This window comes from Mya arenaria, chromosome 10, assembly GCF_026914265.1.
Source record: "Mya arenaria isolate MELC-2E11 chromosome 10, ASM2691426v1".
Taxonomy (NCBI): Eukaryota; Metazoa; Mollusca; class Bivalvia; order Myida; family Myidae; genus Mya; species Mya arenaria.
The window spans coordinates 44,189,523-44,203,842 of NC_069131.1; the positions used below are offsets into that span (position 1 = coordinate 44,189,523).

General features: G+C 35.1%; 1 protein-coding gene across 6 annotated transcripts in view; it reads left to right on the forward strand.

Annotated features, from left to right (window-relative positions):
• The window catches only part of LOC128204101 (oxysterol-binding protein-related protein 1-like), a 118,106-nt gene extending 107,052 nt beyond the window's left edge, over positions 1-11,054 (forward strand). For all 6 annotated transcript variants that reach the window (XM_052905444.1, XM_052905448.1, XM_052905443.1 and 3 more), the window contains exons 26-27: positions 3,734-3,824; positions 4,648-11,054. In XM_052905444.1, coding sequence (XP_052761404.1) covers positions 3,734-3,824; positions 4,648-4,750 — 194 coding nt within the window. In that variant the 3' untranslated portion in view covers positions 4,751-11,054. The remainder of the gene's footprint in view (positions 1-3,733; positions 3,825-4,647) is intronic.
• The last annotated feature ends 3,266 nt before the right edge of the window (positions 11,055-14,320 follow it).

Sequence of the window (14,320 nt, forward strand, 5' to 3'; positions counted from 1 at the left end):
ATAGTCGTTTCTTTCCGTAAAAAAGCATTGTCATTCCGATGTTCTCCGAAAACCTCGGCAGTTTCCGCGCCAACAAAAACTTGGATGGCGGAAAAATCCGGTTTTCGCCAAATATTTACGGTCAGTATCCTTTACGACTTTTAAGACATACTGCAAATTGGAGGCAAAAATAAATATAGAAATAAATCGAAATACTGCTGTCAAAATTTAAAAATGAAGTTTCTATCCCCAGGGTATACTACTAAAGAGTTTGAACATCCTTGGTAAAACAAATGGAGGTGACAAAAGCTGCCAGAAATATCATAAATATACAAAATAGATTTGATTGATTAAGTCAGGAAAGGCTTGGAAATGTGTTTTGAAATGCTTAATTCCTGGAGCTTCCGGGGGGCCTCTGGCCCCTAGACCCCTAGCCAGGGCTTTGCCCTGGACCCACCAGGGGCCCTGCGGCACCCGGGCCCCCAGCTTAATTTTTCAGTATTTTGAAATTTTGCAACTTTCACCCATGCTTGTACAGTATCTAGATATCCATTAGAGCTTGGTTCCTTTCGAAAACCAGCCAGATCCGCTCATGCATGCCTAGATTATGGGCCTTGAAAGTATAAAAAATCAGTGCATCTGTAAACAATTGCTTGTGAACACAATACAGTCTTCAGTTTTGATTGTATCTCCATAAAACTTGTACAGTATCTAGATATCCATTAGAGCTCGGTTCCTTTCAAAAACCAGCCAGATCCGCCCATGCATGCCTAGATTATGGGCCTTGAAAGTATGAAAAAATATTTCATACGTGCGTCTGTAAACAATAGCTTGTGAACACGATACATTCTTCAGTTTTAATTGCATTTTGATGAACGTGCGTCTGTAAACAATAGCTTGTGAACACGATACAGTCTTCAGTTTTAATTGCATTTTGATGAAACTTGTACAGTATTTAGATATCAATTAAAGCTCGATTGCAATTGAAAACCAGCCAGATCTGCCCATGCATGCTTAGATTATGGGTCTTGAAGTATAAAGAAAATGTGTTTTTTCTAGCTTAGTCTATTTTTAGCCAAGTCTACATGAGCGAAGTCTATTTTTAGCCAAGTTTACATGTAAAGTCACAATTACTTATAAATGTTTGTTCAAATTCTGTCCCTGGGGTCATTACTGCGGTCTTGTTGTCATATAATTAAATACAAGCTGGTCAGTTTTGTTTATGGAATAATGTCAAGAGCTATTTTGTATTGTTTTAATTAAATACCTATAACATTTTAAAGGCAAAAAAAACAACCGTTAAAAAACTTTTTTTACTGATAGATCACTTTGTAAATGTCCCATTCCATTCTAGTTGGATAATGCGATGTTGTTAGAGCCATATTTTTGTTGAAATTAGTGCAGAAAGTCTCCCCAAAACGGCAGAAAATGGCATTCTAAATGCCTAAAATCAATTTCACCTGGGGGGCTTGCGCCCCTAGACCCCCTGCCCCTTAACCCTTCCGGGGACCTGCGGCTCATGGCCCCCCGGCTCATTTTCAGGATTGAAAATTATGCTCTGTTGACACCCCTGATTATGGTCTACAGGTCTGCTTATAGTAGACTTCTATGAAGTTTTCTTCAAATCCTGACCCTTGTGTCAAATTTATCCCTGCCCAAGACCGTTTTACAGGTGAGCTATCTAGGGCTATCATGGCTCTGTTGTTTATATTTTCAGTCCTAAACAGCTTAGTCAGTAAAAATTGTAATACACATCCCTGGTTTGTCATTCACAAATCTCCCAACACCCATTAAAATCGAAAAGAAAACCATAAAATTAACGCAACCAGCTGCTTTGATATAAAGTTGAACACCGTAAATCCGAAATCGTGGGGACCCGAAAAATTATTTCGGAATAGTGATATTTCGGATAAACAATTTTCATAAAATTACAGCATTGGCGAATTAAAGATGACACAAAATACTAAGTTGTGAAGATTGCAATGTCGGTTAGTCTTTACCAATACCATACATTCGGTTTGAGTGATCTTTCGTATACAAAAATATTTGTTGATTTATTGTTTAATAAATGACAAATAATTTGTTATTATACTTCTTTATTAAAACAACATAAAACATTTAAAACAAAATGACAGCAGATGTATGCATTCCGAACATAGCACAGATTGTTTGGTAGCGAGTCGAGTGAGCAATGCAGCAATCGAATCTGATGAGATAGACATTTTCAAATACAAGGACTTGGGAGGGGCGGGAGGGGGGGTTCACTTATAGAAGGCTTAAACTAGGCCTTCACCCAAATAAATCGGTCATTTTCTGACATTGATGCTTGTAACATACGCATGCTCAATGTCATTCTTTAACAAGCGCTCATTGTGCTCCATTGTCACCTCAAGCCGAGGCCTGAGTGCATTCGAAGCATGGTGTGCAAAACTTATGACATGATCGAGTTCAAAATAAGAATTGATAAATAGGTGTGAAATACCAAATCGGGACTGTAATTTTTACTTCGGAATAGCGATTATTTCGGACCATTGGATTAAAAATTTACAATTTAGTTAAACAAAGAAGGATTTAAAACGGGACCGAAAAATATTTCTGAAATAGGGATAATTTCGGATAAACGGTGTTTGGAATAGCTGTGTTCAACTGTATTCTAATTGGCAGACAATTGTAATTGGTCCAAACATGTAGTAGATCACAGGAGACACATTTTGCTGACTATATATTTAAATGCAAATCTTTTAGATATTGTAAGCCTTTTTATTTTTTACAAGTCCAAAATAAAACCTACTTTTTATCTTATGATCAGTCTTTGCGTATAGACACGCCATGGCAGATTTCAATATTCATTTCATTAATCGTTAATTTAATTTATCCACAATTATCAATGGTTATAACTTATTTATTACACCCAATGCGAGTCCCATCATTCATAATCCAAACAAATGCGAGGATTTAACCTATTTACACATATATTTAAATGTGTCGTATGTGTCGGCTGAAGATAAAACGGAAACATTGTGTGACATCAGGGCACGAGCGATTTAGTGATAAGAGGCGCATGGTAATGTAATGCAAGCGCTAAATGAAGCTAAAAGTGGTTTGTCAAATGGAAATTTAAATCAGTCAGTCGAATATCGTAGGATCCCATTTCACTCTAGGCTGGTTACGGTAACCAAATACTGTATTTACCACATTTGCAACTAGGCTGGTTAGAATATACAACCCCTATCACACTAGGGCCGCGTTCCCACAGCGTTAAAGAAAAATAAAGAACACCGATCTGTGCACAGTCAAATCGCAAGCATGGTGAAAGCGATGGGATCACATAGAATGAGGAACGACAGCGCATACTTAAATTTGAGCATGCTCAAAACAAACACCAGAGGGATCGCTGTTAGGTCGCAATGATTATCGATTACTTGGGATTATGATTACCCCGGTGATCACACAACTTTTTTGCAGATTCCACTGCATCTTTATCACGCATATACAACATGTGTATGGCGCTTACAAGGAGATACCATCTTCATACCATCTTCATGAAAAATATCTTCCTTTTTTTTGCTATCTCGCGTCGCTCTGAGAATTTAACAATGCCATGCAATCGTAGTGGCAATTTGGCTAGGTGTGACTGGGCTTACCATATGATGGGAAAAAAGATTATTATTCAATAACAAGTAATAATTAAAGTAAAAGAATGAACAGTCTAGGTTTCTTAACTGAGGTAATATTTTCCAAATGTGTGTTACAGAGGTGGCCGGTGAAGAAAAACACAGGGTTGAGGAAAAACAGAGGTCTGCTCGCAAGGATCGTAAAAAGCGCAATGTGGAATGGAGCCCTTTGTATGTATTCTAATGTTATGTTTAAGCTTTCATTTTTTATTTATGGTGTATTCAGGTTTCTGGTTTGGTAGTAAGTAACACAGACTGTATTCATGTCCTGTCCGTCAGTCGGTTGTCACACTTCATTTCTGCTCAATAACTATAGAATGCTTGCACCTAGGAACTTCATATTTGGTATATATGTTGGTCATGACCAGAAGATGACCCCTATTGATTTTGAGATCAGTAGGTCAAAGGTGGCAGTGACCTTGAGGTGAAAAAAACAGTTTCCCCTCAAGAACACTTGGACCCAGGAACTTTATACTATACTTGTTATGCAAGTTGGTCATGATCAGTAGATGACCCCTAGTAATTTTTAGATCACTGTGCTTGTGCAGTAGATGCTCACTATTGAATACAGGTGAATAGGCCAAACTTCAAGGTCACTGTTGGTGTCCAAAAGTACAGATTTCATGTCCATCTTTGATTATTTCTCATTTACAACCACACAATGAGAGAGACAAGCACTTTTTCGAAAAAAGCAATTTGACACTTTTAATCCTCACTTCGTGAAATATATTGCAATCTTACACTAATACAAACATTTATCTTCCATATCTTTGGACATAAATTAAACCTGAAAATACTTGATAGTAGTCCTCATTCTAGTCGATGATTGTTAAGCAATTGGCAAAAGTCATTTGTCAATGATTTCATTGACTGTTACTTGTTCAGAGATTAGACTAAACAAGCTTGTTTTTCATTCACATTTGATTCCCTAATTACAAATGTGTTATAGCTTAGTCAGAACAACATGATTAGTTGGAACAATGATATTTTTCAGATGGTTTCAGTTTGGGAAAAACCAGGTCACTGAGAAAGAAGACTGGATTTACAACGGAAAATACTGGGACAGAGAATGGTCTCAATGTCCAGACATCTTTTGACAACAATGTTCCTAGTCATCCAATATTTTAACTGTACCTCAGGGGTGGGAAGAGCTCTACCAAGGAAGTAACAGAGCAGAACTTTATGCCCTAAATGAGAGTGGGTTAGTGGGTTATAGAAGCTTATCTGTCACTAGTAGCAGCACTACTATGCCAAATGGTGTATCTGGTTTTAGGTGCAAGTTAAGGTGTAATAATTCGCACCTACACAGTACTCTACTTTGTCGAAGGGAGAAATCATGTTTTATAGGAAGTGCTCCTCTTTTTATAGTAAAGATAAAATTCATGTGTTCTTAACTCCTATTATTATGCAAATTGATTGTTTTTGTAGACAGTATCATATAGATTGCATGTTAGTTCATGCTTACTGTGATAATTTTGTTGTGATGTAGGAGTGAAATAAGTTAACATTGGAGTCATTTGTGTAAAAACCTAATATAATCTTATAGTATGTTAATATTAAATCAATATTGTACATTTCGAGTAATGATAGAACATTATTGTAGTCTGAGTTTTTTGTTAAACTATTAATGAAATAAAAACATCCACCAGGGTTAAAACACATTCAATAAGCTGACCTGAATCTAGGTTTTGTTGAAACAATCCAATATATCTTGTGGTTTAATTTCAGTAATTTTCCCTTTTCATACTTTTTGCAATACTTCTTCTAATGACACTAATATTTAGTCCATTTTTATCTGTGCAAGCAAAAACATAATTCTGTGAAACTCTCAGACCTTGCAAAAAAGATCAGCTTCAGTTTGCCTAAAAAAACACATGAAATAAAAACATACACAGTTTATTATTATCACACATTCCAAAAATGTTAGCAGAGATATGGTGTGAATAGATGTTGTGTGATAATTATCAGCAGTTATGATAAATACATGTTGTTACATTTAAACACTGTTAATCCGAAATTGTCAGGACCCAGATAAAAATTTCAAAATAGCGATATTTGGGATTAAAATTTTTAGAAATTTACTGTGTTCGCAAAATATAGATGTCGTAAAATATTAAGTCGTGAATATTGCAATGACAGTTACATGTTACCAACATGTTATATTTGGTTTTGAGTGATTGTTCAGTGTACATGTTTGTTGAATTATTGTTTAATAAATGACACTGAACTATTATAATTAATTTCTTGATTAAAACAACATTTAAAACAAAATGACAGCACATGTATGCATTTGGAACATAGCACAGTTAAAACAAAGTATGCTTAAATAGCACTGAAACTACACGTAGTTAATCAGTATTGTTCGGTTTATTTTTTAAAGATTGATGTGATGTCTCCCTGCACTTTGTTGATTCCGATGATGTGTTTCTTAGTCACCTATCCTTGAATTATGTTAATGAAGTTGTAAAATTCAGTGCTATCTGTCTGCTGCTCATAATATTGTTTCATTCCGGTGATGGACATGTTCTCAATGTCATTCTTTAACGAGCGCTAATTGTGCATCATTATCACCTCAACTGATACCCAAGTGCTATCGCAGTATGGTGTGAAAAAATATTGAGATGATCAAATTGGAAATAAGGATTGATAAATAGGTGTGAATACTAAATCGGGACCTTAAGTTTTACTTCGAAATAGTGATTATTTGAAATAGTGATTTCGGATTATTGATTAAAAATTTAGTTAAACAAAGAAGAAATAAAATCGGGACCAAAAAAAATAATTTTGAAATAGCGCTAATTTCTGATTAACGTTGTTGTGGGAATAGTTTAAATGTATTTAAAAATGTTGATTTGTTTAAATTTCACTTGATTGTATTGAAACTTGAACAGTATATATAAACCTTATAGTGTTTAGAATGATTTAATCTTTATTGATATTATTTTGTTATTATACCAGAGGTGTTTCACTGAATGACATAATTATAAAATGTATATAACATGTTAAACTGATTAAGTCATAGCTCAACTTTGTTAAGCTTTATTATTGTTTTGTTATTGTGTTATATTGTTTGTGTGTAAGAAAATTATCTTTGAATGTATTGTTTTCATGAGTATGGTATTCTTCTCATGCAATAAATTATCTGATTTATAAATTTACTTGAGAGCCCTCAAAAGGGCTTCTAAAAAGCCAGTTTTGCTTCTGCTGCAGGGTGCTTCTACCTCTTCGAGCCCCACAAGGGGCCTAAAGCGCTCCCAAAACCCATCGTCAAAATTGTTTCAGTCGTTCAGCTGCCGGGTGAATCACATCCCTGTATATGAATTAGTTGATGTCGCTGTGATGTCAGGGATTACACTCGATTGGTACATTCTTACTAATCTTAATATTTCTGGTATTAAAATGATGTGCAATCTATAGGCAAATAATGGGGAAGTATTTATTACAGTATCTACACCAATTTGTTGTTCGCCTATTATAGTTAAGTGTTTCTGAGGGATAGCCAGTAATCTGTGTTCTTTTCTGTACCTTTTTTCATGATTCTGATTGTACTGTATTTAGTTTTGCATTAAGTAGTGGGTATAAGGACAGTGTACCTGGTACAAGTCATTATAATGTATTTGTTCTGTTCCATAAAAAAAACAGAGGTTACTGAGCTACATAAATTGTTTTCAAAAGAGGGTTACCCGGTAAATATGAAACATTGAGATCATTACAACATACATCTTCTTTTCAGGGGCCCAATCAAGATTTTAGTCAGTCTTAGGTGTAAATGGAAACTATGGTAGTAGTGTCATAATTTTGTTGAATTTGCTCAATATTTCTGTTAATTATATTTAAGGCTAAAATTAAAATTTAACAAGCTTGCCATCATTTGTGATTTATCCACTAGTGATGGTGCGATGAACGATTATAGTTGAATAACCGGCGATGACACAAACTCACCCACCATCGGTGATAATCAATTTTCATCAAACTTTATTGTTATACTTAAAAAAACTTGTAAAATGTCACTTCTTCAGTCTTGACATCATATATTCAAATAAGTGCTATGAATGCATAAAGAAATGGCTCATTATTTTAATTTTCTCTTTTGTAATTCAATATCTTATGCCAGTTATTATATGATATTTAAATTATCCATTATGGAATTTGTCCGATATCCAATACTAATCCTTATAGAAATGGGCCCCTGGTTACAAAATGTATTATAGATGAGTAAAATGAGAATGATAATTGCTTGGGTTTTATCTTTGATTTATAGAATTGAATTGAAACAATTGAATATGCTGCAATCTTTAACATGCCTGAACATTTATGTGATAGCATTTGCATTTAAGTGTAGAATTCTTGTTACTGGTCATGTGATTCACATGCACTACTGCAGGGATGATAAAATTCCGGATTAATCCGGAATTCCGGATTTAAGGCCTCACGGATCGATTTTGAGATTAATGTAAATCCGTTGAGTTTTTTTCTAGGGGGGAGGGGTACTGGGAGCGAATCGAGCTCAGTTCGAACATATTGTACGAAAGGTGAGTTTTCCGGAAGTGTAAAGCCGGAAATTAACGAACCTATTTACGTCTTGGCAATCGAGCTATATGATTGGTTAAGATAGCATCCGGTGATTACGGAAATTACCGATGGGACTAGAAGACAGTATCCGGATGGTCGTATCCGGATATAACAGACGACGAAGACGAATAAACGGGTATTGGAAAAAAACGACCACCACCAACTTCTAAAAACATCGATTCGTCGATTTAAAGGGTATATTTGGCATTTATTTTTAAGAAAAATTCCCGAAACGTTTCTTTTTAAGTTAATAGAAAGTGATTAAACTAATAATGAATTTTGCGCATCTAGCATCATTTCGGACATCCCGATTCGGATTGTGTCATAATAATCGATTTTTACTTTACAAATTTGAATTGGCCGATTGAAGTTTACGCTGTAAACCGTTTCTTTATTATTCTCATAATGTTTGAAGCATTGTTCTCAATAAGAAGTGGCTTTTGACCAGTATGGGAGGTTCAAATGAAAGTTGGTTTAGAGTAAATTTAAAAAAAAAGAATAAATATTTTGTAGTAGTAACACATATTACGTAGAGGCAGCCATTTTATTTTCTATTTGAGACAGTTCAACAAAACTTCTTGAGGACCCAGTTTGAGTGAGATTTAAATTCTATAGTTGTAATTTGTATTTCCAGGTATGTTGATGGTTACAAAAGTCGGGGATGAACAAACACCTCAGCCAGTGCATCCAGTTGTTCCTGTCAGTGACTGACAATTCAATCCAGAGGCCATGATACTTGGATTTATGACTGAACATGCTCCCTGGCACCACAGTAGTGTGTCTTACTTAAGACACTTGCCAAAGATACAAAAGCTCTCAGCGAATTAAAACTTCAAAGGTGTACAGCATCATACAAGATGACTTACGTAGTGGCTAGCCATTTCAATGATGAACATGTGGAGGAGTTAATGGATCTCGGTTTGTTTCAACTAAGACAAGTCAACAAACACAATGAGAAAACTGTTGCAGCTATTTTTCTGCTATAGAGAAAGAAATAGTGTTGAGGCATTTGGCCTCCTTAAAAATCACAAGGGCTGATTCTGAATCAATTTTCATAGAATTTGAAAGCCAGTTTGAGAGACTTGGAACTGCCGTGGGACAATCTAGTTTGTGTGCTACTGGACTCATGTAACACCATGAGGGGAAAGAATCTGGCTTAGGGACCAGAATACGTCAAAGTCCACCATGTCCACAACAACTACGCTGCCAAAGCATTTAAGTCCCGTTTGGATATTACTTGGAATAATATATATAATAATTAATAACATTATATTCTCATCAAATGTGCAGAAAATGGAATACATACTCTTAATACGATACCTAAAAATTGAATAATTAACAATTTTACAATTAACATTTGCAAGCATGATAATCGATATGTAATCGATATGTTGTTCATTATTATAAATCAAACATCCCATAGTGTAGACTGTTCATACACAGGCATTTGATCATAGCCAGTTGAGTTTTATGGGAAGTGGACAACTGAACCAAAATGTCAGGTACATGTCTAATGCCTAGGTAAAAAAAAGTAAATTTAACTTTGTTTAAAGACAAAGGTGTTAAACTTCACTCCTAAGATTCCTGATTATTGTTCTGATTGTGGATGTCTCGTGTTGAATATAATTATATCTACCAAACCGAAAGGTGTACTCCTTGAACACTATTCTAAGGCAAAAAAGGGTATTAGAATCCCTGAAATACGGAAAGCTTCGGGGGGCTTCGCCCCCCTTGTCCCCCCACCAGGGCTTTGCCCTGAACCCATCGGGGGCCTTCAGCGGCCCCCTGAACCCCACCCAGAAATTTTCAGGATTGGCAACTTAGCTCTGTTATCATCCCTGCTACTGACATTTGGGTACAATTCTGAATGAGATCTATCTGCATTAGATAGGCCACCAGTCCTAGAGCATTAGATTGGCCACCAGTCCTAGAGTGTCACATACAATAGTGTTTAGTAATAAAAAATAAATTCAAAAAGTTCTACCAGATTCACCAACTGTATTCATCCAACCAATGACCACCAATAGCACTAACCACCACTTTCCAATGTTTTATCTTCTCCAGGTCAGTGTAATGCACCCATCCATAATTTACTCCGGCACTTGTTCACCACTTTATGTTTTAGATAAACTCATAATTGTTATAGAATTGAAGAATGATTGATGGTGAAGGTATTGTCATTATATTAAGCGTTGCTGTCAGCAGCATTTGTGTGTAAGGCAAAAGCTACAACTTCTGCCATAGCTGAAAATCTGTGAACACTATTATCAGTGCCAATGCAAATGTGTAGCAAGGCCCATAATCAGGTTAAAATGGTGTTGAATTATTAACCAACTGATAAAAAAACAGACAAACGTTTGAATCTGATATTAGAGATCTTGTGTTGTATTTCTACTTCAATATGTGAATGATTTAGATGTTTTTGCGTAATTTATAGAAAGCTGTTGACAATAATTAGTCTTGAATTTGTTGTCAAGTGCATATAGCATATAAGCGCAATTTATATATATTTATAAGTATATAGAATTATATCTTCAATTAAAAATTTGTAATTAATGTATGTTGTTGTTTTTAACTGGTTTTCTTTTCAGTTAAAACAAAATTGTTCATTGATGATTGTTCTCACATTGATTTTTCTGTATAGAATGTCACCATAGTCATTTTTTAGTCTACATGTATGTATATTTACAATTCTGTGTTAACATTCTTGTACAGAGGAAGAAGATTACTATATTATGATTAAATATTATACCATGTTGTTTTCACACCATTTTGTTATGGATTGAGTGCCACATTATTAAGTAGAAAATAAAGAAATTGAATACTGAATATTTCATTTTCTCATTTGGATAATAACCACCTTTCGAAACAGTTTTAAGCTGCACCAATATAATATACTACTGCTAAATTTGAGTTTACATCTTGAATCTACAGTATTTTTTTCTAATAAAGATCTAAAGATTCAAGTAATCAAATCCTTGAATCTAAAATGATTGTTTGTCAGGCTGGTGTCATTGGTTTAAGGTCAAGCTTGCATTAAAAATAGCATAAAAGGTTAAGCTGGCATAAAGAAATCATTTTATTCAAATAAGCATCAATCCCATTCAACCTCATATAAAGTAAGCCCAGTCAAGCTGGCATCAATCCCATTCATCCTCATATATAATGAGCCCAGTCAAGCTGGCATCAATCCCATTCAACCTCATATAAAGTAAGCCCAGTCAAGCTGGCATCAATCCCATTCAACCTCATATAAAGTAAGCCCAGTCAAGCTGGCATCAATCCCATTCAACCTCATATAAAGTAAGCCCAGTCAAGCTGGCATCAATCCCATTCAACCTCATAAAGTAAGCCCAGCCAAGCTGGCACCAATCCCATTCAACCTCATATAAAGTAAGCCCAGTCAAGCTGGCATCAATCCCATTCAACCTCATATAAAGTAAGCCCAGTCAAGCTGGCATCAATCCCATTCAACCTCATATAAAGTAAGCCCAGTCAAGCTGGCATCAATCCCATTCAACCTCATATAAAGTAAGCCCAGTCAAGCTGGCATCAATCCCATTCAACCTCATATAAAGTAAGCCCAGTCAAGCTGGCATCAATCCCATTCAACCTCAAAGTAAGCCCAGTCAAGCTGGCATCAATCCCATTCAACCTCATATAAAGTAAGCCCAGTCAAGCTGGCATCAATCCCATTCAACCTCATATAAAGTAAGCCCAGTCAAGCTGGCATCAATCCCATTCAACCTCATATAAAGTAAGCCCAGTCAAGCTGGCATCAATCCCATTCAACCTCATATAAAGTAAGCCCAGTCAAGCTGGCATCATGTAAGCCCAATGAAGTTTGCATCAACTTAAAGTAAGCCCACTGAAGCTGACTTCAAGGTAAGATCAGTCAAACTGGCATAACATAGATCATTGAAGCTTACATTTGAAAGTCTAATTACCTGGAAGTCTGTTCTAGGTCAAGATGGGTATGAATCATCAAGTGCCCGTTCAGTGTCAGAGGTCCATGGACAAAGCTGACAAATAAATTTGTTGACTTTATATCCCCTACCTGATAAGGCAAAGTAGATTGAATGGAAATCAAGTGTTCGTGAATAATTCCAACCAAAACGTGCAATATGTTTGAAATTAATAGAAAATTGTATATTGTGTAGAATTAGGATTTGACCTAGTGACTTAGTTTTTGTTATAAATGTTACCCAGTTTCAAACTTATAAAGAATTTATCAAGGTTGTGTTCTGACTAGTCCCATTAAGACTTGATCAGAAATATTGCAAAATATGTGTTCAAAAGTTTTTTTTTTAAGATTTAACCTAGTGACCAAGTTTTTGACCCCGTGTGACCTACATGTAGTTTCAAATGCATCCAAGATTTCATTGATCTGGTTAAGTTTCATAAAGATTGGAGCAGATATAAAACCTCTTTTTCTCCAAGAATTGATCTAATGACCTAGTTTTTACCTGATGTGAGCTACTTTTAGGGGCAATAGGACTATAATTTTAAACCTCCAGGTAGTGTATAATTTTATGCATGTTTTACATCAAAATTAAGAAATACCTTTAATAGTTTATAGAAGAAACTAGATTACACAAAAATAGTCCTTAATTTGTTTTTGAAACACCACTACTGTAGAATCATGAGTTTGAGAGAAGAAAATCCAACTGTAAAATTGAAAATTTGAATTTGCCTGAGCAGTGGCTAAGTTATTGGTGTACATGGGAGTTATGAACTCACTGCTGTTAACATAACCATGCTGTGGTGTTAACATTTCTAGAATCTGGCTTGTAGCAGACGCCATGCAACACTATTAAATACTATAGTATCAAAATATGTGGGCTATGTGAGAGTTGCAAATTTTATTTGAACTATGGGAATGGGTGAAGAGCACATAAATAAAAGTGAAAAATGTGCCGACAGCGCTTGTGCCCACACTGGGCGAAGAAACAAAGATATCTATATCTTTATGGCGTCTTGTGTCATTTTGTTTTTGTAAATGTCACTTCAATCGCCGTAATCCCCCATCCCCATGTATTTAGTGTTACAATGCATGCCCCATTTCAATCGTTTCTAAAGGGTTTTCGTTGCTTTGATTAGATATCATATGATAGGAAAATACAATACATTATATATATATATCATTTCCTTTTATTAACATACACGTTTTGTTTAGGGAAAATCATTTTTTTACAAACAACTTCAGCAATAATTTCATTCAAAATGCACAGCTTTATATCAATTCAGTCGACGTATCCCCATGTATTTGAAGTTACAGTAAATGCTCTTTTCAATGGCGTCTAAAGGGTTTTCGGTACTTTGATTAGATAGCATATGTTAGACAAATTTTATGAACTTACACGTTTTAATTCTTTAAGGAAAATGATTTTTACGAGCAACTTTAGCAATTATATCTTTTAAAATGCAGAGCTTATCAGATGGTTGTTTTCCTGCGGTGAGGACAAACATGTGGTCAGTTAATGTATGTAGAAACTATGTTTAGAATATCGGAACTAGTCTGTTTTTAGGAATGAGAATAGGATTGTGCTTTTTAAAGTTTATTGAAAAATTTAATGTTATTTATGTTTAATGTAAGTACCATTGTAGATTTACAGTACTAGTGCTGTTATGAATGCTTCGTACTCTTTGGATGTTAAACAGGTTTAATCAGAACTACTACTTTGCTTCACCAAACGTATGCATGACTCACTGTCGTATCAGGGCATGTGTGCTTATATAAATTGAAAGCCTAATGTCTAAAACTATGCCAAGAATACACCGGAACGAAGCTTTTATGCAAAAATGAAAACTTTTCATTAGAAATATAAACGCCTAAAATCATAGAATGAATAGTATCTTGTTATTTGTAGCAGGTAAATTACAAAGTATAGTATTTGAAGCATTAGCAATGCGAAACCTGAGATACAACTATTTTAACACCAAGACAATTATATTTGTTTCTTATCTCATAAAAGTCTAATAAAAAATCACCATTACAAAAAAGCATGCTCCAGGGTCACATCAGGTTTAAATAACAAATCCTGCAGGCGATGGGACACTTGCGGTCGGTAATAATTTCTGAAACAGCATGGGCT